The sequence below is a fragment of the Neofelis nebulosa genome, chromosome 6 (assembly GCF_028018385.1).
Source record: "Neofelis nebulosa isolate mNeoNeb1 chromosome 6, mNeoNeb1.pri, whole genome shotgun sequence".
Taxonomy (NCBI): Eukaryota; Metazoa; Chordata; class Mammalia; order Carnivora; family Felidae; genus Neofelis; species Neofelis nebulosa.
In genome coordinates this window covers 32626145-32650265 of record NC_080787.1, presented here as the reverse complement: position 1 = coordinate 32650265, position 24121 = coordinate 32626145, and the positions used below count along the sequence as shown (strand labels likewise).

General features: G+C 42.5%; 2 protein-coding genes across 2 annotated transcripts; both read right to left on the bottom strand.

Annotated features, from left to right (window-relative positions):
• Positions 1-9446: 9446 nt before the first annotated feature.
• On the bottom strand, positions 9447-10317 carry LOC131513898 (DLA class I histocompatibility antigen, A9/A9 alpha chain-like). Its single transcript, XM_058733226.1, has one exon. It carries the CDS (start codon positions 10247-10249, stop codon positions 9983-9985), a length of 267 nt encoding a protein of 88 aa, XP_058589209.1. The 5' UTR covers positions 10250-10317; the 3' UTR covers positions 9447-9982.
• Positions 10318-10346: 29 nt separating this feature from the next.
• Positions 10347-11207, bottom strand: LOC131513897 (WASH complex subunit 1-like). The gene has a single exon (XM_058733225.1). It carries the CDS (start codon positions 11067-11069, stop codon positions 10563-10565), a length of 507 nt encoding a protein of 168 aa, XP_058589208.1. The 5' UTR covers positions 11070-11207; the 3' UTR covers positions 10347-10562.
• Positions 11208-24121: the final 12914 nt, after the last annotated feature.

Sequence of the window (24121 nt, the reverse complement as noted above, 5' to 3'; positions counted from 1 at the left end):
TGACAGAGAGAGACAGAGCATGAGTGGGGAAGGGGCAGAGAGAGAGGGAGACACAGAATCCGAAGCAGGCTCCAGGCTCTCAGCTGTCAGCACAGAGCCTGATGCGGGGCTCGAACTCACAGACTGCGAGATCATCACCTGAGCCGAAGTCGGACACTCAACTGACTCAGCCACCCAGGCGCCCCAGACTGCACAATCTTTGACCAAGATGATTATAACTCCAGGTTCCATGTTGGACGAGATGATCTGCCGAGCTGAGCTGTGTTATCAAAGCAAGGTCCTAGATACAAGATTCACACTGTGATTTGGAAAGGCCTGTCTCAACTTTGTTGCACCTGGCAGGTCATCCTCTCTAATCATTTCCCCCTTCACTTTTCAGACCTTCTAAACTCTAGGAAAGCACCATCGCTAAACTGAACCATTTTTTTTTTTCTTTCCTGTGTTACGCTGCCAGAGAAATCCTGGTCTCCCACTATTTCTTCCACCCTACCTCATATGGGATCCCACAAAGTCACTTCTTGTGATTCTATTTTGTTCATTTCTTTCCCTTCAGGTTATTTCTTCGTGATTTTCTCTTGTATTGGTGAGTCAGTTACATTAGGAAATTAGTATTCTCTAACTAAACCTTTCCACTAATTTTTGGGTCAAATGGGCAAAGATTCTCTTTCCAAATGTCAGCTCTGTCCCACACAGGGATAAGCCATGGTAGGAGGGTTCCTAGAAAGTCAGGGATTGGCACAGAAGCTCATCAGCAGGAGACATTTAGGTCACAAAGGTATGTACCTACATCTTCTTTATGTCCCTAGCATGTGGCACAACACCTGGCCCTCAGTAGGCACTCAATAAGCTTCTGTCTGGATTCTGTTTCCCCAGAACTTGTTATACTAGTTGCATTTACTAGGTTATTCATCCCAGTGTGAATTCCTTCATGTTTCTCTCACTGAGGCCTACCAGACTGCTAGACAGCTACTGCCTAATATGCCTAATACATTTCTGAAAAAAGTGGGACTACCTTTGGTAATTCAAAATTTATTGCATTTGACTGATACGTGCACAACGTTTGAAAACTTTATGTAACATAAAAGAGTATATAGAGTGAGCAGTAAATTTCCTCCTCCATGCCATCCATAATTCTTCTAATTCTCTCCCTAGACATAACGGTTGTTACCAGTTTCCACAGTTACATAGAGATTCCATTTTAGCACGTGGCATTTTACCAAATATACCATCTGCATCTTTTCTCAATTACCAATATATTCTGAGACTGCCCCACTGTTAACATACAAATCTGGTTGAAGATTTGCTATTGATATTAAGATACTGATAATGACAATTCTGTCATTTGTGATTTAAAAAAAATTTTAAGTAAAGCAGAAATGATCCTTATTCCATAGGGATAGAATTTCAGAGGAGTACAGGGTCACTCAGATTAAAAATAGATTTCATTCACCTTCCTCCCATGAGGTGACTTTTGTCTGTGTGACTATTTTCTGGTCATTATGGTGAAGCAGAATGAGGTAGTACATGTTGCCCTTAAAGGAGAGAAACATCCTTTTTCTGCTTGCCCTGTTCATGGACCATGGACATGGTCTTAAGTACCCTGGCTCATGCTAATAAGGGCAGCTCACCACTATGAGGGAGGAGGACTTCCAGGAGTGGGTGGCCATGGTGGTCTGTTCTGCAGATTAGCAGAGAGTTTTATACAGGGTGCACCAGGGTGGGCTCCCTGGGACAGTGTACTGGGTTGGAGGAAGGGAGAGCTGGGCCCCAGGGACAGCACAGGGAGACTGGAGACTGTTCTCCTCATTTTATAGCCATGGGGCTGCCCTGGGGGCATGTTTGGCTCACCAGGTATTACATTTGAGAGCGTTTGTTTCTTCTCTTCCCTTCCTGTACTGTTACGGAGTTCCCCTGTTCATTCCAGTCAGGATGGCAATCACTGCTGGTGACCTTTCCTCCTCCTCATCCTGTCTGATGGCAGTAGTAGTGGAGGTTGAGACTGGAGAAGAAATCCCTCAGATGGAAAAGGAACACAAGGTCATTTGTCTTTGGGTTCTGTCAGAAATCCATATTTACCCAGCCTGGCTTGGTTGGCCCACCCTGAGACAGTTGATTCCAGGTCCCTCATGTCTTGTGTCCTGGTGATCCCACATTTACATTGCATGATTTCACCCTATTCTGTTTGTTACCAGCAAGTCACTAGGTCCAGCTTAAGTTCTCAAAGTAGGTATCACACAAGGGCATGAATACCAGAGGATGGGAACATTGGAGTCATCTTAGAGTCGCCTACAACAGGGGTGACTTTGGGAACCACCTGAATGCATGGCCTCTCACAGAGCTGTGGCTAGAAATGCAGAGACTAGCATAAATGAAGAGGTCATGTCAATGATTGTTGGTGATCACTCCCCAGGAATCCAGATCAAAATCATGATGCCAAATGTTGCATTTGGAATGGCATGAGGCTCCACCATCAACTGTGACTCAGGATGTGGTGACAGAGAAGCTGGGATAGTGCTGCATGTATTTGGCACAGGCAGTGTGAGTGGCAGTCATGTCATCCACCTGTCAGGAGCAGCAGTGATAGCAGTCCTGGCCTCAAGGTCGAATTGTGTGAACAGTAGCATCACCAGGGGCCAGTGAATTCTTATTTGGGCCTTGACCTAGGGTGGAATTGTGGATTCTGTTCCTTGTTGTGTGGCCTCAGGCCTGTTCTATGACTCTCTGGAATAAAATGAGGCCCAATACTCTATACACACACACACACAATTTATATTTTATATTTCATATACTTATTTTAAAATGTTTTAATATTTATGTTCTATATAATTTATATTTTTATATTATATATTTATAGTTTATAAGATATGTATATGGCTATATATAGATGTTTCCTTATATAGTTTTAATTAAAACAACTTGGAATCTGTTCAAAACAAGGAGTGAAAAATCCATGAGGGAATACTTCCAGAGAGCAGAGATTCAGAATTTTTTTCCACTTTTATTGAGAAATAATTGACATATATCATAAGTGTACAACCTGTTGATTTGATTAATTTATATACTGCAAAATGGTTGCTACCATAGAGTTAATACTTGCATTATGTCACATACTTTTGTGTGTGTGTGTGTGTGTGTGTGTGTGTGTGTGTGTGTGTGTGTGTGGTGGGAACATTTAAGGTCTACTCTTTTAACAATGAGAGTTTTTTTGTTGAGCGGATAACCACTTCCAAAATCTTCCACCTGGCTTTACCCCATGGGAGAAGAAAATGTGTGGATGTAAGACCTCTTCCCACAATGAGTGCTCTCATGAATGACTTTAGTGCTTCCCTATCTGGTAGAGCCCCAGGATTGCTTGTGGATTTGTTACAAAATATTCAGGTCTCTCCCCAGACCTACCATCTTAGAATGCTAGGTGTGGGCCCAGGAATCACTTACTTAATAAGCCCTACAGGAGAGGCTGATGCACAGCCACGTGGGAATCCTGCTTTATGTGCTTGCTGCTCAGTGTGTGATCCGAAGACCAGCAGCAGCAGCAGCACCAACCTTGTTATAAACCCAGAATTTCACACTGCACTCCAGACAGGAAATTCCTGTGCACACTAAAGTTTGGGCCTCCCTAGTCTATGTGTCCTAGATGCAGAACCAGAACTGTTCAGTATGTGTGTGTGCTCTGATTAGCTTGCTTAGTACTAAGGAGTCCATAGTTTGGTTCTGTTCCTTTCTTTTCTTTGGCCATCACTCCCTTGGTGACCTCATCTATGCTGAAGGCTCTAAACATCATTTATATGGTGTCACCTCCCACATCTATTTATCCAACCTAGATATTTCTCCTACCCTGCACTCTATATCCAACTGCCAACCTCACTTGCATTTCTAATAGACATCTCAGATTTGACATTCCTAAATTGGGTACTTGTGCTTTCCCAGATGTCTTACTTCCAGAGTCTTCCCTGTTTCCACAGAAGGCAATCCACATTTCTACTTGCATCTGGAATATTGGATGCCCTCGATTCTTCCTTCTCACAACCCAGAATTAATCCATTAGGGAATGATGCAAAGTCCATCTTTAAGTATATCCAGAAACCAGTCAATTCTATTATTTTCCCTCCTCACACCCTATACATACAGCCAACTTCTCCCTCCTGAAACACTGCACTAGTTATGTACAGTTTCCCCTACTGATTCCTTGCCCTTCACCTTTTGATTCTGCAGAGCAGCAAATAGATGCTTCTAATCTCCTTAGAAGGAGATTCAAAACTATCTGGTAACTCCACATCTCACTCAGAGAAAAGTCAAAACCCTTCTAATCCTAAGGCCTGGACATTGGACTTCATTTTAACTGTTCTCTGCTCCAGACACAGCAGCTGCCTCACCATTCCTTGAACACAAGACTTGCTCTTGCCCTAGTGTATGTGCACTGGAGGTTCCCCTGCCTGGAAGGAACTTCCCCCAGATGTTCTCTTTAACAATTCCTTCATGTCTTTAAATCTCTAAAAGGTCACCTCAGTGAGACTCACAGTTACCACCGTAGTAAAGTAGCCACCTTCCCTGTCCCTGCACAGACGTTCTGTGGGTCACCTTCCTCAAAGCACTTCCCAACTTCTTTTTTTTTTTTTTTTAATTTTTTTTTTCAACGTTTTTTATTTATTTTTGGGACAGAGAGAGACAGAGCATGAACGGGGGAGGGGCAGAGAGAGAGGGAGACACAGAATCGGAAACAGGCTCCAGGCTCTGAGCCATCAGCCCAGAGCCTGACGCGGGGCTCAAACTCACGGACCGCGAGATCGTGACCTGGCTGAAGTCGGACGCTTTACCGACTGCGCCACCCAGGCGCCCCAACACTTCCCAACTTCTAACACACACACTTTCCTTATTTATTAGCACATAGTCTGTCCCTTACTACCAGAACATATGCCCCACATTGTGGGAAAATTTTGCCTGTTTTTAGTTCTTAGGTGTCCTACGTGCTATAATATTGTTCCTGTATCTGACACTCAGTTATCAGTTGGATAAATGGTCAGCATAGAGCACCTGTCTCTTCCAGATGAGCCTCAGGCCACAGCTGTTCGTGGCAGCCACGACTTTTCTCACCAGTGCTGGTCTCCCTGCTACTCCCACCTCCTCCATCCCTACACCCACACCATCCCTCCTGCACAGCACAGGGAACAATTACAGTTCTCTCTTCAGAAAAGGTGTACCTAGGCTTATGGGTCATATATTGCAGACAAATGTGAATTCAGATTAGACACTGCTTTCTCCCTCTAGGAATTAGGGTTGGAGCCAGAACTAGGAGCTCTAGAGCCAAGGGCAGGGGAGCAGCAGGTGAGCGGAGAAGACACTAACAAATTTATTTCAAAAAAATTTCAACAATATTTCAATTCAATTTTATTTTCACATTTAAAAAGTTATGTTTGTCTTTTTAAAAATATAATTTATATTCAAATTAGCTAACATCCAATGTATACAGTGTGCTCTTGGCTTTTGGAGTAGATTCCCATGATTCATCACAACACCCAGTGTTCATCCCAACAAGTTCCCTCCTCAATGCCCATCACTCATTTTACCCTCCCTCCTAGTCCCTATCAACCCTCAGTTTGTTCTCTGTTTAAGAGTCTCTTATGGTTTGCCTCCCTCTCTGTTTGAAGCTATTTTTTCCCTTCCCTTCCCTCATGGTCTTCTGTTAAGTTTCTCAAATTCCACATATGGGTGAAAACATGTGATCTCTTTCTCCGACGGGCTTATTTCACTTAGCATAATATCCTCCAGTTCCATCCACGTTGTTGCAAATGGCAAGATTTCATTCTAATTGCTGAGTAGTATTCCATTGTATATGTGTGTATGTGTGTGTGTGTGTATATGTGTGTGTGTGTGTGTGTGTGTGTATATATATATATATATATATATATATATATATATATATATGTATATATTACATCTTTACCCATTCATCAGTTGATGGACATTTGGGGTCTTTACATAATTTGGCTTTAAAAAAAAATTTTTTTTTTTAACGTTTATTTTTGAGACAGAGAGAGACAGAGCATGAACGGGGGAGGGGCAGAGAGAGAGGGAGACACAGAATCGGAAGCAGGCTCCAGGCTCTGAGCCATCGGCCCAGAGCCCGACGCGGGGCTCGAACTCACGGACTGTGAGATCGTGACCTGAGCTGAAGTCGGACGCTTAACCGACTGAGCCACCCAGGCGCCCCACATAACTTGGCTTTTGTTGATAGCACTGCTATAAACACTGAGGTATATGTGCCCCTATGAAGTATCATTCCTCTATACTTTGGATAAATTCCTAGTAGTGCTATTGCTGGGCCATAGGGTAATTCTATTTTTAAATTTTTGGGAAACCTACATACTGTTTCCAGAGTGGCTGCACCAGTTTGCGTTCCCACCAACAGTACAAGAGGTTTCCCATCTCTCCACATCCTCACCAACGTTTGTTGTTTCCTGAGTTGTTAATTTTAGCCACTCTGATTGGTGGGAGGTGGTATCTCAGTGTCGTTTTGATTTGTATTTCCCTGATGATGAGCAATGTTGAGCATCTTTTCATGTGTCTGTTGGCCATCTGGATGTCTTCTTTGGGAAAGTGTCTATTCAATGCTTTCAACAATAGTCAAATTATGGAAAGAGCCTAAATGTCCATCAACTGATGAATGGATAAAGAAGATGTGGTTTATATGTACAATGGAATACTACTTGGCAATGAAGAAGAATGAAATCATGCCATTTGCAGCAACATGGATGGAACTGGAAGGTATTATGCTGAGTGAAATAAGTCGGTTAGAGAAAGGCACATAGCATTGTGGAACTTGAGAAACTTAACAGAAGACCATGGGGGAAGGGAAGGGAAAAAAAAGTTACAAACAGAGAGGGAGGGAGGCAAAACATAAGAGACTTTTAAATACAGAGAACAAACTGAGGGTAGATGGCGTGGGGAGAGGGGAAAATGGGTGATGGACATTGAGGAGGGCACTTGTTGGGATGAGCACTGTATGTTGGATATAAGCGATGAACCACAGGAATCTACCCCCAAAACCAAGAGCACACTGTACACACTGTATGTTAGCCAATTTGACAATAAATTACATTAAAAAAAATTTTTTTTAAAGAAAAGTGTCTATTCATGTCTTCTGCCCATTTCTTCACTAGATTATTTTTGGATGTTGAGTTTGGTAAGTTCTTTATAGATTTTGGACTCCTTCCTGGAATTTAATAAGGATAAGAAATTATTGCACCCTTTCTCTGTCCCCAGAATCTGCTTTTTAAAAATGATGGGGGAAAAGACTGAAAGAATAATCCAGAAGAGCCCTCAAAGAAGAGATGGATGAATCTGAAAATTCATCTTCCAGTACCATAGACACTTCTGTGTGCAGGGGCTTACTGGGTCTTATGGGAACAATGAGAGGCCAAAGGACCCCAGCAATGGCCACCGACTGGGGGACATCAAGGGAAAATTAGACCAGAATTCATACAGAAGAGGAAGAATAGGCCTCATTCTCTATATAAGTAAAGGAAAAACCCCAAAAGTTGGGGGCTGAGGGCCTGATCCAGGCCAGAGCCTAGGCTGACCTGGTCAGAGGAAGCTCTTGCTGCCTTTGGTCCAATAGACAGGTGATGTCTGAGTCCTGTGATTACAGGTCCTGGTGGAACAAGGTTCCACTGAAGGGACAAGGACAAGGGAGTAGCAAGATGACTCAGGAGTGATCATGTCAAAGCCCACAAAGCACTGACCACTGACCAGGCCAGTTCCATCCACACTTGGCTTCTCACAGCCTTATATCTGAACTACAACAGACTCAGCACAGCAATCATGCAGATTCTGGAAGATTCTCAGTGCTTCCATTTATTTCCTGTCTCAACTTCAGGAGTTGAGACAAGAATAGGAAATCGGTCCCATATGACAAGAATAGGGGGGAAAAATTAAAGATGGGTGGAGATGACCCAGTCCCACCTCTGCTGGAACAGAAAAGCAGATCAGTTTTGGGGAGAGGTCCCCCACTGATGGATAGCAGTGGGACAATTTTCCCACCTCTTCACTTATGCTAATAGGAACACAGACACATTCAGACATTTTTAGCAGATAGAAATGTCCAGGGCTCTTGATGTCAAAAAGGTGGAAGTGTGAGCAAATCTTGCATCACTCAGTCCCCTACAAGGCAGCTGGCTCACACTGTGAAAGAAAATAATGAACAAATTCAGGTCAATCATGTAAGTGTTTATATCTCAACAGCCCATCACTTGCTTATAATGTCCCACTCAAAGAATCCTCGTAACCCACTCATGTCCTCTCTGCCCCAACCCCTCCCCACTTCATGCCCTCCGGGGTCTCACCTTTAGGAGTTCTGAGAGACACACCAGAACTCTGGGCACTGTCACTATTTGGTGTAGAACAAACACGATGTGGTCAGAACCCATAGGAGATTAAAGGAGGAGCTATGAGGTGGATTAGCTATCCCATGGGGTCCCATCTACACTACCCAAGGTCTCAAAGATCACTCCCTCCATACTCTTTGCCTGTGACTAGCACCCTCCTTTTCCACCTGTGGGAAGAAAACATGTCAGAGACCAGGGAGAGGACTGGGCCATGGTATCCAGAGGAATACCCTAGTCCTGTACCAAATCAAAGTTTCCAAAATTCTTACTGAAGAGTCACAGCTGTATTGGTAAGCATGAAAAAAGGATATATAGGAGCACTGGACCAACTGTCTTCCTGGAGGTCTGTCTACATCAGGGAATTTCCCTTGACCTTCAGCTGCTGGGGATCAGGTCCCCAACATCAGAATATAAAGGTGAAAAACGTCTTCATTTGCACAAGTCTACTAAAGAGTTAGTTATGGCTACACAGTGAGGAAACACATCTCATTAACAAAGCAGGACAAACTTTAGTCGGGTTTGAAACCTCCCAGTGGGATAAGAAAACTCAGATTCCTCCCAACTCCTTTCTCTACCTGAATGCTTCTTTCTCCACATCACAGCTCCAACTGCCACAGCTACAGTGACCACAAGGAGAACCTGGCCAGCAACGATGCCCATGATGGGGATGGTGGGCTGAGGAGGCAGTTCATGGGAAGGGAAAGGAAGGTGAAGGGCCCAGACTTCAGGCTTGGATCATGACCTCGCTGATGTTCTACAGAAGAGCTACTTTCTGTGAGAAGAGGCTCCACCCCAAACCCTCCTTATTCCATCTCAAGGTGGTGGGCTTGGGCAGCCCCTTGTGCTGCACATGGCATGTGTACCTCTGCTCTTCTCTAGAAGGTACCACCACAACTGCCCACTTCTGAAGGTCCCATCTTCTGTAGGTCTTGTCTCCACAAGCTCTGTGTCCTGGGTGTGGGCCTCCCCATCACGCTGCCAGGTCAGGGTGATCTCCACAGGATAGAAGCCCAGGGCCCAGCACCTCAGGGAGACCTCATGGGATGGTAGGTCATATGTCTTTTGGGGGTTATGAGGAAGAAGAATCAGAAAATCACACTTTGGGTTGCTTTCATATGACCATCCCGACAATGGAAAGGATAATTGGTTTGGAAGGAAAAAGCACAAGAGCCAGACCAGCCTAGACTTCAGGATGTGGAATTATGTGGAATCAGGGAGAGCGCCCAGGGTAGGAGTGTGCAGGTCTAAAATGGCGAACACTCTAATGGTCTTGTGACTGCAGTGAAGGGTCAGTGCTCAGAAAACACGGAGTCAGACTCCCAAAGATGTTCTCAGATGGAGAACAAGGCCTTGAGAGAAAAATCATGGTTCACAAGGTGGCTGCCCAGGTCAAAGGAACTGCTGATGGGTTATTTCAGGGATGATCTCAATCTGCAACCCAGGAGACTGGGTTCCTCATCGCCCTCTAAGGGAGTCACTCCCTAGTAGGAATATGAATACACTGAGGCGGATCTCCCTCTTCCCACCAGTGGGAGGGGCGCTGTTCTGACACTGAGTCCATTTTCCCTTCCTCTGGAAAGCCAGCCGCAGTGGATGGGAGATCAGGGAGTCCTCGTGGTCCCTGTATCTGCTTCCAGCAGTGTCTTCTTCCCCATCTCCAGATACTTGAGGAACCACTCCATGCACGTGCCCTCCAGGTAGTACCTGTAGCGCTCCGCCTCACCGGCTGCCTCCCACTTGCAGCGGGTGATGTGCGGCGCGGTGTCCCGCCATGGCACCCGCAGGGTGATGTAATCCGCGCGGTCGTAGGTGTCACGAAGGTAACGGCAGAGGAAGTGCCCATCAGGCCCCACGTCGCAGCCTGTCATCCTTTGGAAGGTGTGAGACACTGGCCCCGCCCTGACCTGCAATCATTAAAGCCTAAACTGAAAACCAAACCGAGTACAGTCCCCAGGGGCTCTTACCTATTCGCAGGACGGGGGTGGGGCGCAGACTCCGCGTGGCACTAGGACCCAGACACTCGGGGCGACCTTGGCGCGTCCGTAGGGAGGGGGGTCGTGACCTGGACCCGGGCCCAGGTCGCTCACCGGCCTTGCTCTGGCTGTAGTGGACACGCAATTCATTCAGCCTCACTTGAAGAGTTTGTGTGCGGGTCCTGAAGTTCTGCGTCTGCTGCTCCCACTACTCCGGCCCCTCCTGGTCCACCCACTGCAACCGCGGCTCCATCACCGAACTCGGGGTGTCGCTGTCGAACCGCACGAACTGCGTGTCGTCCACGTAGCCGACTTCCAAGTACCCGGGCTCCCCGCGGCCCGGCCGGGACACCGCGGTGTAGAAATACCTCAGGGAGTGGGAGCCTGTGGGCGCGGAGGGGTGAGACCCCTCCCGACCCTCCTCTCGGCGTGGGGCCCGGGTCCTAGGGGGAGGCGGCCGGGAGGGCACAGACGAGGGGGCTTGTGGGACGGAAGAGGGGTGGCAGGTTGGAGAAGAGTCGGGACCAAGGGGTGGGTGAGGCGGAGGTGAGAGCTCTGGGTCCGAGGCGGTGGAGCAACCCTTCCGTCTAGCGGTCCCCTGCCTCCGCCCACGCTGGGGCGTTTTCTCTCCCGACCCCTCACTCATCCGTCCTGGTCTCAGGGCCAGGGTCCCCGACAGCAGCAGGAGGAGGGGTCTGGGACGCAAGACTGACATCTCATGTTTTGCGGAGAAGCTAAGTCGCCGCCCTTCCAGTGATTACACTATAACCCTGAACCATGGTGTCGCTGATTGGGTTCCCTAGAAACCCTACACACAACGGGAGAGTGAACTGTGGCCGAATCATGAGTATCCCGGCAGAAGGACCTGACATAGGTTGTGACAGGGAGAAGTGAAACCAGGGGAGATAGAGACTCCCCAACACTGGGCTTCCTCGCCCCCGACACCGCCCTGGGGCCTGAGACCCTGAGAGACAGGCCTAGGGATTTGGGACTTTGTCCTGACACCTTTTCCCCAGTATGGGAGTGCTGTGTATGTGGGTTGTATCTATCAGTGTTTACCATAGTAGAAATAAAACAGGTTTTAAAAAAATTTTTATGAACTCATTTTGAATGATATTAATAAGCCATTGCATGTTAAGTAAATAATTATTTTTATGAAAAAAAGCTACATCTCAAAATAAACAGGGTAGTGAAAAGATTGGATCTTTGTATTTTTGCATTTTTGCAACTATTTTTTTTGTCTATCACATTAGAAGACTGTTGGATGTTCGTATTTGCTTCTGCATTTAATCTGTTATTTTTGAAGTATACGAAGAAATATACAGCCTTGCACAAATATGTAGGAGTAGTATTTTAATACCTTTTCAGATAACTGTGGATATCCATCTTTGATAATAAGTTAAAAGTACACAAGTCATACTTTCTCAAAGGTTATTTGCAGAGTGGAATCTGAAACAGTATCAGTGAGTATTTCTTATTCTGTTACATTCAAATCTATAGGCTTGTTTTGCACATTGTCTGGATCTTGTAGTAATTCATGATTTTTATTTATTTTATTATTTCAATGTAAATGTTTTTATTTTATTTACTTATTTTTTAAATGTTTGTTTTTGAGAGAGAGAGATAGAGAGAGAGAGAGAAGCAGAGGAGCAGAGAGAGGGAGACAGGACCCGAAGTGGTCTCTGTGCTAATGGCAGACAGCCCAATGTGGGGTTCCAACTCTCGAGATCATGACCTGAGCCAGTCAGAGGCTTAACTGACTGAACCACCCAGGCTCTCCTAATTCATGATTTTTAAAGAAAGGCTTTGTTTCACTAAATTATATAGATCTTCCAGTATTGATTACACTGGAGTCAAATTATCAAAAAAATCACATTGGTCTTAATATTGCCATAGGTCCCAACAGAAAAGTTTGTCAGTACTGGGAAACTGTTAACCTTATTGGTGGTACAAAGTTTTCCAAAATTCTGGTTTTGTCTAGAGAGCTGACATTTTATCAAGGCAACAAGTAACTGTCAGTTGTCATCTGTCAGTTAATTTTCTTGAAGGGACAGGCTCATGTTCACTTTTAAGAAACTTCCACCTACACAAGTCTAAATAATCCAAGTTTCTGTGGCATTCATTACGTCAAGTAAAAATGGCATTCCATACAAAAAGAGGCGATTTTGGTTCATACACATGACATTCCTTGAGAAACAGTATTTAGGAATGTAACAGAAATGATTTATGGGTATATCCCATGTTTTCATATATTTTTAAAATGTGGATTTGAAGATAATTTAGTAAAGATAATTTTTAATGCTTCAGCTAGAATGCTTATTATTTTAGAGAGAGAGTGCAAGTTGGAGTGAGGGACAGAGGGAGGGGGGTGAGAGAGAGAGAGAGAGAGAGAGAGAGAGAATCCTAAGCAGTCTCCATGCCCATCGTGGAGCCTGTCACCGAGCTCAATACCACCACCTGGGTTTATGACCTGAGCTGAAATCAAGAGTCAGATGCTCAAATGACTGAGCCACCCAGGTGCCCTAGCTATAATGCTTCAAACTGAGTGTAGTTTAAAAAATTATTTTCCAAATATAAGGAAGTGGGGGCAAAGAATAAACACTATTGCAATTTGGACTTATAACCTCCTTTCTTGCTAAATTTTGGCTCAGTGAAAATGTCAACATAGTGAAAAAGCAAATAATATAATGTTATGAGAATAGTTTTAACATAATGGATGCCATGAAAGGGTGTCACTGACTTCAAAGGTTCCATGGACCACACTTTTGAGAACTGCTGTTCTGAACCATCTAAGGAGAGTCTCCCAGCTGGTCCCTGTCTTTGCCTCCTCTTCACTTAACAGAATCCATTTACTTGAGCTAGACTCCATGCATACCAAAACTGAGCTTAAAGCTTAGCCCCTGGGCTTATCTAAAGGAGAACTCACCACCCCCCTCCTCCGAAATGTGATATCAGTGTTCCCAGTCTGGGAAGGGATATAGAGGGAGTGGTGGTTCTCCTTTGTAACTGGGAACAATTTGTGCCTGAAGGTGTCAAACTCATACATAACCTAACTTTGTTTTTGTTTTACATGACATTAATATGTATTCATATCCCAGAAAGAAATCTGATGTAGTCAATAAGAGTAAAAACAGTGGACTTTTCATTTCACATGGGTCTTATGTACCCGACTTGAGGCACACAAATCTTGAAGAAGAGTATTATAGAATAAAACGTTACATAATGAAGGAATTTTTTAATCTGTGCTGTCCAATATGGTTGCCACAAGCTATATGTGGCTATTGAGTTCTTGAAATGTGACTAGTGTGTTAAGCAGTTCAATTCTTTTCTTTCTAAAATTTTTAAATTTAAATTCAAGTTAATTAACGTACAGTGTAATATTAGTTTCAGGTGTACAATATAGTGATTCAGTACTTCCATACAACACGTGGTGCTCATAATAAGTGCACTCCTTAATTTCCATACTTGTAGTTTTGATTTGTATTTCCCTGATGATTAGTGATGATGAGAATCTTTTCTTTTTTTTTTAAATTTATTATTTTTTTTAACGTTTATTTTATTTAAATTTTTTTTTCAACGTTTTTTATTTATTTTTGGGACAGAGAGAGACAGAGCATGAACGGGGGAGGGGCAGAGAGAGAGGGAGATAGAGAATCAGAAACAGGCTCCAGGCTCCGAGCCATCAGCCCAGAGCCTGACGCGGGGCTCGAACTCACGGACCGCGAGATCGTGACCTGGCTGAAGTCGGACGCTTAACCGACTGCGCCACCCAGGCGCCCCAACGTTTATTTATTTTTGAGACAGAGAGAGACAGAGCATGAACGGGGGGGGGGGGTGGGCAGAGAGAGGGGGAGACAGAATCGGAAGCAGGCTCCAGGCTCTGAGCCATCAGCCCAGAGCCTGACGCGGGGCTTGAACTCACGGACCGCGAGATCGTGACCTGAGCTGAAGTCGGACGCTTAACCGACTGAGCCACCCAGGCGCCCCGATGAGAATCTTTTCATCTTCTTTGGTAAATGTCTATTCATGTCTTCTGCCCATTTCTTAACTTGATTGTTTTTGGGTGTTGAGTTTGATAAGCATACATACATTTATTTATTTAATTTAAATCCAAGTTAGTTAACATATAGTGTAATAATGATTTCAGGTATAGAATTTAATGATTCATCACTTACATATAACACCCAGTGCTCATCTCAACAAGGTCCTCCTTAATGTCCCTTGCCCATTTAGCTCATCCCTCCACCCAACATTCTGCCAGAACAAGCCCTCAGTTTGTTCTCTGTATTTAAGAGTTTTTTATGATAATGTTTTAAGGTTCTCTTGATAATTTTAGGCTTTCCTCCCTATCTGTTATTATATTATTTTTGTTTCTTTCCCTTATGTTCATCTGTTTTGTATCTTAAATTCCACATATGAGTGAAATCACACATTTGTCTTTCTCTGACTGGCTTATTTCACTTAGCATAATACATTCTAGTTCTATCCACGTTGTTGCAAATGGCAAGATTTCATTCTTTTTGATGGCTGAATAATATTCGATTGTATATATATGCCACATCTTCTTTATCCATTCATCAGTTGATGGACATTTGGGCTCTTTCCATACTATTGTATGCTATTGTATGCTATTGTTGATAGTGTTGCTATAAAAATTGGGGTGCATGTGCCCCTTTGAATCAGCACACCTGTATCCTTTGGATAAATTCCAAGTAGTGAAATTGTTGGGTCGCAGGGTAGTTCTATTTTTTTTATGTTTATTTTTGAGATAGAGAGAGAGACAGAACATGAGCAGGAGAGCGGCAGAGAGAGAGGGAGACACAGAATTGGAAGCAGGCTCCAGGCTCTGAGCTGTCAGCACAGAGCCCAATGTGGGGCTTGAACCCACAAACCATGAGATCGTGACCTCAGCCGAAGTCAGGCTCTCAACTGACTGAGCCACCCAGGTGCCCCGCGGGTAGTTCTATTTTTAATTATTTGAGGAATCTCCATACTGTTTTCCAGAGTGGCTGCACCAGTTTGCATTCCCACCAGCAGTGCAAAAGAGATCCTCTTTCTCTGCATCCTTGCCAACATCTGTTGCTTGATTTGTTAATGTTAGCCATTCTGACAGGTGTGAGGTGGTACCTCATTGGGGTTTTGAATTGCATTTCCTTGATGAGTGATATTGAGCGTTTTTTTCATGTGTCTGTGAACCATCTGGATGTCTTCTTTGGAGAAGTATCTACTCATGTCTTTTGCCCATTTCTTCACTAGACTGTGTGTGTGTGTGTGTGTGTGTGTGTGTGTTGTGTGTGTGTGTGTTGAGTTTGATAAGTGCTTTATAGATTTTGGATACTAACCCTTTATCTGATATGTCATTTGCAAATATCTTCTCCCATTCTTTTGGTGGCCTTTTAGTTTTGCTGATTGTTTCCTTCACCGTGCAGAAGCTTTTTCTCTTGATGAGGTCCCAATAGTTCATTTTTGCTTTTATTTCCTATGCCTCTGGAGACATTTCAAGTAAGAAGTTGCTGTGACCGAGGTCAAAGAGGTTTTTTCCTGTTTTCTCCTCCAGGATTTTGATGGCTTCCTGTCTCACATTTAGATCTATAATCCGTTCTGAGTTTATTTTTGTGTATAGTGTAAGACAGTGGCCCAGTTTCATTTTTTTGCACCTTCCTGTCCAGTTTTCCCAACATTTCCTGAAGACTGTCTTTTATGCATTGGATATTCTTTCCTGATTAGTCAAATTTAGTTGGCTATATGTTTGTGGGTCCACTTCTGGGTTTGCTATTCGGTTTCATTGATCAATATGTCTGTTTTTGTGCCCAGAACCATACTGACTTGATAACTACAACTTTGTGATACAGGTTAAAGATCAGGATTGTGATGCCTCCAGCTTTGGTTTTCTTTTTCAACCTTACTTTGGCTATTTGGGGTCATTTGTAGTTCCATACAAATTTAGGATTGTTTGTTCTAGCTCTGTGAAGAATTCTGATATTATTTTGATAGGGACTGCATTGAATATGTAGATTGCTTTGTGTAGTGTTGACATTTTAACAATATTTGTTTTTCCAATCCAGGAACATGAAATGTTTTCCCATTTCTTTGTGTCTTCTTCAATTTCTTTTACAAACTTTCTATAGTTTTCAGTGTATAAGTTTTTCACTTCTTTGGTAAGGTGTATTCCTAGGTATTTTATGGTTTGTGGCACAATTGTAAATGGAATCGATTCCTTGATTTCTCTTTCTGCTGCTTCGCTATTGGTGTATAGAAATGCAACCAATTTCTGTACATTGATTTTATATCTTGTGATGTTGCTGAATTCATGTATCAGTTCTAGCACTTTTTGGTGGAGTCTTTTGGGTTTTCCATATAGGGTATCATGTCATTTGCAAAGAGTGAAAGTTTAACTTTCTCCTTTCCAATTTGGATGCCTTTTATTCCTTTGTGTTGTCTGATTGCTGAAGCTAGGACTTCCAACACTATGTTGAATAACAGTGGTGAGAGTGGATATCCTTTTCATGTTTCTGACCTTAGGGAGAAAGCTCTCAGTTTTTCCACACTGAGGATGATATTAGTGGTGGGTCTTTCATATATGGCTTTTATGATCTTGAAGTATGATTGTTCTATCCCTACTTTCTTGAGGGTTTTTATCAAGAAAGGATGCTTTATTTTGTCAAATGCTTTTTCTGTATCTATTGTGAGGATCATGTGGTTCTAATCCTTTCTTTTATTAATGTGATGTATCACATTAATTGATTTGTGGATATTGAACGAGCCCCCTGCATCCCAGGTATAAATTCCACTTGGTTGTGATAAATAATTCTTTTAATATATTGTTGGATATGGTTTCCTAGTATCTTGTTGAGAGCTTTTGTATCCATGTTCATCAGGAAAATCGGTCTGTAGTTCTTTTCAGTGGGGTTTTTGGTTTTGGAATCAAGGTAATGCTGGCCTTGTAGAATGAGTTTGGAAGTTTTCCTTCCATTTCTATTTTTTGGAACAGCTACAAAAGAATCGGTGTTAACTCTTCTTTATTTTATTTATTTTAAAAAATATTTAATTTTGAGAGAGAAAGAGAGACAGAGTGTGAGCAGGGGAAGGGATGAGAGAGAGGGAGACACAAAAACCGAAGCAGGCTCCAGGCTCTGAGCTATCAGCACAAAGCCCGACATTGGACTCGAACTCATGAACTGAAAGATCATGACCTGAACCCAAACTAAGAGTCAGACACTCAATCCACCAAGAAGCCCCCTTTTACTCTTTTTAACACTAGAATCTGCCATGGGCCAATCAGGGCTCATGGTTCAGAGCAATTCCTTCTGATTTTAATTGGAGATTCTGGATGAGTTCTTGTGACAACAGAATAGGTTGGGCCACAGGAGCCCTGCAACTTGCCTTCCAGATCTATATTGACATTAGATATAGGCCAGTGAAAGTACCCAGCACAGAATATTTGTGTGTTGGTAAGGCCAAAGGTGTTGGGAGACAGCTGACCTCACTTCTGGGAAAGGACAAACAGACTGAGACATTTCACTCTTTCTTTCCCTTCTCATCTAAAATGAAATGTTGGCTGGAAAAGCATGGAAGCTTTTGTGTGTCTCATGTCTATGAAATACAGCCAGAACAACAACAAATCATCCTACACACCTAGAAAACTGATTGGAGGATTAACACAACAATCTGCACAACTTGAGCCACAGAATTCAGCAGGTACGTGGTGTGGAGAGCTGAACTTGAGGAGCAAGAAGCCATGAAAGGTACTTGCCACAAAACAAAGAGCATGAAGAAACAACAGCCAGGGAGTTAACCAACACAGATACAAGCAAGATGCCTGAACCAGAATTTAGACTCATGATAAGAATACTAGCTGGAGTCAAAAATAGATTAGAATCCTTTTCTGCAGAGATAAAAGAAGTAAAAAAAAATAGCCAGAATGAAATTAAAAATGCTATAACTGAGCTGCAATCACGGATGGATGGAGCAGTGGCAAGGATGGACGAGGCACAACAGAGATCAGCAATATAGAGGACAAACGTAGAGAGAATAATGAAGCAGAAAAAAAGAGGGAAACTAAGGCAAAAGAGCATGATTTAAGAATTAGAGAAATCAGTGACTCATTAAAAAGGAACATCAGAGGGGCGCCTGGGTGGCTCAGTCGGTTAAGCGGCCGACTTCGGCTCAGGTCATGATCTCGCATTCTGTGGGTTTGAGCCCCACGTCGGGCTCTATGCTGACGGTTCAGAGCCTGGAGCCTGTTTCAGATTCTGTGTCTCCCTCTCTGACCCTCCCCTGTTCATGCTCTGTCTCTCTCTGTCTCAAAAATAAAAAATAAACGTTAAAAAATTAAAAAAAAAAAAAAAAAAGGAACATCAGAATCATAGGGGTTCCAGAAAGAGGAAGAGAGAGAAATAGGGGTAGAAAGGTTATGTGAGCAAATCATAGCGGAAAACTTTCCTAACCTGGGGAAAGACACAGACATCAAAATCCAGGAACACAGAGGACTCCCATAAGATTCAACAAAACCCGACCATCAACAAGGCATATCATAGTCAAATTCACAAAATACTCAGGCAAGGAAAAATCATGAAAGCAGCAAGGGAAAAAAGTCCCGAGCCTACAAGGGAAGACAGATCAGGTTTGTAGCAGATCTATCCACAGAAACTTGGCAGGCCAGAAAGGAGTGGCAGAATATATTCAATGTGCTGAATCAGAAAAATATGCAGCCAAGAATTTTTTAATCCAGCAAGGCTGTCATTCAAAACAGGAGAGACAAGTTTCCCAGACAAAAATTAAAGGAGTTAGTGACCACTAAACCAGCCCTGCAAGAAATTTTAAGGGGAAATTTCTGAGGGGAGAAAAGATGAAAAAAATAATATATATATATATATAAATAAATAAGTACCAAAAGCAACAAAAGATTAGAAAGGACCAGAGAACACCACCAGAAACTCCAACCCTACAAGTATCATAATGGCAATAAATTCATATCTTTCAGTACTCACTCTAAACGTCAATGGACTCAATGCTCCAATCAAAAGACATAGGGTAACAGAATGGATAAAAAAACCAAGATCCATCTACAGGTTGTTTACAAGAGACCCACTTTAGATCTAAAGACACCTTCAGATTGAAAATAAGGGGATAGAGAACCACCTATCATGCTAATGGTCAACAAAAGAAAGTTGGTGTAGCTATACTTATATCAGACAATTTAGACTTTAAAACAAAGGCTGTATCAACAGAAGCAGAAGGGCATTATATCATCATCAAGGGGTCTATCCATCCACCAAGAAGACCTGACAATTGTAAACATTTATGTGCCAAATGTGGAAGCACCCACATATATAAATCAATTAATCACAAAAGTAAAGAAACACATTGATAGTAATAGCATGATACTAGATTTCAACACCCCACTCACACCAATGGACAGATCACCTAATCAAAAAATCAATAAGGAAACAATGGTTTTGAATGATACACTGGATCTGATGGGCTTAACAGACATATTAAGCACATTTCATCCTAAAGCAGCAGAATATACATTCTTCTCCAGTGCACATGGAACGTTCTCTAGAAGAGACCATATCAGCCTTAACTACAAAAAGATCGAGATCATACTGTGCATATTTTCAGACCACTCTATGAAACTTGAAATCAACCACAAGAAAATATTTGGAAAGGTAACAAATACTTGGAGACTGAAGAACATCCTACTAAAGAATGAATGGGCTAACCAAGCAGTTAAAAAGGAAATTAAAAAGTATATGGAAGTCAATGAAAATAACACCGCAACCCCAAACCTCTGGGATGCAGCAAATGCGGTCATAAGAGGAAAGTTTATAGCAATCTAGGCCTTCCTAAAGAAGGAAGAAAGATCTCAGATACACAACCTAACCTTATGCCTTAAGGAGTGGGAAAAAAAACAGCAAATATAACCCAAAACCAGCAGAAGACAGGAAATAATAAAGACTAGAGCATAAATTAATGCTATCAAAACAAAAAAAATACAGTAGAACAGATGAATGAAACCAGATGCTGGTTCAAATTGATAAACCATTAGCCAGTTTGATCAAGAAGAAAAAGGAAAGGACCCAAATAAATAAAATCAAGAATGAAAAAGAGATCACAACCAACACAACAGAAATAAAAACAAGAGACTATTATGAGCAATTATATGCCAATAAAATGGGTAATCTGGAAGAAAATTTGAAAGGACCCATAACTAGTAAGGAAATTGAATTAGTAATAAAAAATCTGCCAAAAAACAAGAGTCCAGGGCCAGATGCCTTTCCAGGGGAATTCCACCAAACATTTAAGGAAGAGTTAACACCTATTCTCTTGAAACTGTTCCAAAAAATAAAAATGGAAGGAAAACTTCCAAACTCTTTCTATGAAGCCAGCCTTACCTTGATTCCAAAACCAGAGACCCCACTAAAAAAGGAGAAATATAAACCAATTTCCCTGATGAACATGGATACAAAAATCCTCAACAGATCCAACAAGATCCAACAATACATTAAAAAATTATTCACCACGACCAAGTGGGATTTATATCTGGAATGCAGGGCTGGTTCCATATCCACAAAGCAATTAACGTGATTCATCACATCAATAAAGGACAAGAACCATAAGATCCTCTCAATAGATGCAGAGAAAGCATTTAACAAAATATAGCATGCTTTCTTGATAAAAACCCTCAAGAAAGTAGGGATAGAAGGAGCATACCTCGAGATCATAAGAGCCATATATGAACAACCCAATGCTCCATCGTCAATGGGGAAAAACTGACAGCTTTCCCCTTAAGGTCAGGAACAAGACAAGGATGTCCACTCTCACCACTGTTATTCAACATAGTATTGGAAGTTTTTGCCTCTGCAAACAGACCACACAAAGAAATAAAAGGCATGCAAATTGGCCAGAAGGAGTTCAAACTTTCACTCTTTGCAGAAGACATGATACTCTATATGGAAAACCCAAAATATTCCACCAAAAAACTGCTAGAACTGATTCATGAATTCAGCAAAGTTGCAGGATATAAAATCAATGCATAAATCGGTTTCATTGCTATTCACCAACAATGAAGCAACAGAAAGAGAAATCAAGGAATCTATCCCATTTACAGTTGCACCACACACCATAAAATAGGAATAAATCTAACCAAAGAGGTAAAAAAAATCTATACACTGAAAACTATAGAAAGCTTATGAAAGAAATTGAAGAAGACACAGAAAAAGGAAAAAGATTCCATGCTCCTCGATAGAAAGAACAAATATTGTTAAATTGTCGATACTACTCAAAGCAATCTACATATTCAATGCAATCCCTATCAAAGTAACACCAGCGTTCTTCACAGAGCTAGAACAAATAATCCTAAAATTTGTATGGAACCAGAAAAGACCCCAAATAGCCAAAGCAATCTTGAAAAACAAAACCAAGGTAGGAGGCATCACAATCCCAGACTTCAAGCTATACTATAAAGCTGTAATCATCAAGACAATATGGTACGGGCACAAGAACAGACACTCAGATCAATGGAACAGAATAGAGAACCCAGAAATGGACCCACAAATGTATGGCCAACTAATCTTTGACAAAGCATGAAAGAATATCCAATGGAATAAAGACAGTCTCTTCAGCAAGTGGTGCTGGGGAAACTGGACAGCGACATGCAGAATGATTCTGGACCATTTTCTTACACCACACACACAAAAAACTCAAAATGGATGAAAGACCTCAATGTAGGACAGGAAACCATCAAAATCCTTGAGGAGAAAGCAGACAAAAACCTCTTTGATCTTGGCCACAGCAACTTCTTAAAACACATCTCCAGAGGCAAGGGATAAAAGCAAAAATGAACTACTGGGACCTCATCAAAATAAAAAGCTTCTGCATAGCAAAGGAAACAATCAGCAAAACTAAAAGGCAACCGACAGAATGGGAGAAGATATTTGCAAATGATATATCAGATAAAGGGTTAATATCCAAAATCTATAAAGAACATGTCAAACTCAACACCCAAAAAACAAATAATCCCAGTGAAGAAATGGGTGAAAGACATGAATAGACACTTCTCCAAAAAAGACTTCCAGATGGCCAAATGACACATGAAAAAATGCTCATCACTCATCATCAGGGAAATGCAAATCAAAACCATAACGCAATACCACCTTACACCTGTCAGAATGGCTAAGATTAACAACTCAGAAAACAGATGTTGGCGAGGATGTGGAGAAAGAGGATCTCTTTTGCATTGTTGGTGGGAATGCAAGCTAGTGTGGCCACTCTGGAAAACAGTATGGAGGTTCCTCAAAAAACTAAAAATAGAACTACCCTACAACCCAGCAATTGCAGTCATAAGCATTTTTCCATGGGATACAGGTGTGCTGTTTCAAAGGGAAACATGCACCCCCATGTTTATAGCAGCACTATCAACAGTAGCCAAAGTATGGAAAGAGCCCAAATATCCATCGATGGATGAATGGATAAAGATGTGATATATATATATATATACAATGGAGTATTACCAATCAAACAGAATGAAATCTTGCCGTTTGCAACTACATGGATGGAACTGGAGGGTATTATGCTAAGTGAAATTAGTCACAGAAAGACAAAAGTCATATGACTTCACTCATATGAGTACTTTAAGAGACAAAACAGATGAACCTAAGGGAAGGGAAACAAAAATAAAAACAGGGAGGGGAACAAAACAGAAGACACTCATAAATATGGGGAACACACTGAAGGTTGCTGGAGGGGTCGTGAGCGGGGGGATGGGCTACATGGGTAAAGGGCATTAAAGAGTCTACTCCTGAAATCATTGTTTCACTATTTTGGATGTGAATTTTAAAAAATAAAAAATAGGGGCCCCTGGGTGGCTCAGTCGGTTAAACGACCAACTTTGGCTCAGGTCATGATCTTGTGGTCCATGAGTTAGAGCCCCGTGTCGGGCTCTGTGCTGACAGCTCCGAGCCTGGAGCCTGCTTCGGATTCTGTGTCTCCCTCTCTCTCTGCCCCTCCCCTGTTCATGCCTTGTCTCTCTATGTCTCAAAAATAAATAAACGTTAAAAAATTTTTTTTAATTTGTGGCATCTGGGTGCCTCAGTTTTCGGCATCCAACTTCAGCTCAGGTCACGATCCCGAGGTCTGTGGGTTTGAGCCTCACGTTGGGGGCTCTGTGCTGACAGCTCAGAGCCTGGAGCCTGTTTCCAATTCTGTGTCTCCCTCTCTCTGGCTTCCCCTGCTCACACTTTGTCTCACTCTTTCTCTCAAAAATAAACATTTAAAAAATTTAAAAAAATAAAACAAAATAAACTGAAATGTGGGCTTTCCATAAAGCCATTTCTATCCCATTGCCTTTTGCCAACTAGGACTTGGTTTGCAGGCTGGGTGGGGCAGTGAGGCTGTCAATCACACAGTGAGCTCCCAGGGATTGGTGGTGTGTTCTCACTTGGCTTCTGTGCTAACCAAGAGTAGTTTCTGACAACCCACAGGAAAGATTGCCCTGCTGTCAGAGAGCACTTAGTGCTTGGCCTAACGGTCTGAAGAGCACATAATCCACACATGCGAGGTATGTTCCAGGACCTAGACTGGGCAGAAAGTGGCTACTCAAGACTTAATGGGCCACAGGAACCAAGTTCCAAACACTTGAGTAGCAGCCTGGAGCATGGACCCACTAATCCCTGCTGCCTCTATCCCCTGAGGGGAAGGGCAGGAAAAGAGCCCAGGCCAGAAGTTTCCCCTCTCTTTTAGAAGGAAATATGCAGACCTCTTGCA

Coding starts and splice junctions, on each gene's coding strand:
- LOC131513898 (XM_058733226.1), bottom strand. CDS start 10,249: ATGACAGGCTGCGACGTGGGGCCTGATGGGCACTTCCTCTGCCGTTAC.
- LOC131513897 (XM_058733225.1), bottom strand. CDS start 11,069: ATGTCAGTCTTGCGTCCCAGACCCCTCCTCCTGCTGCTGTCGGGGACC.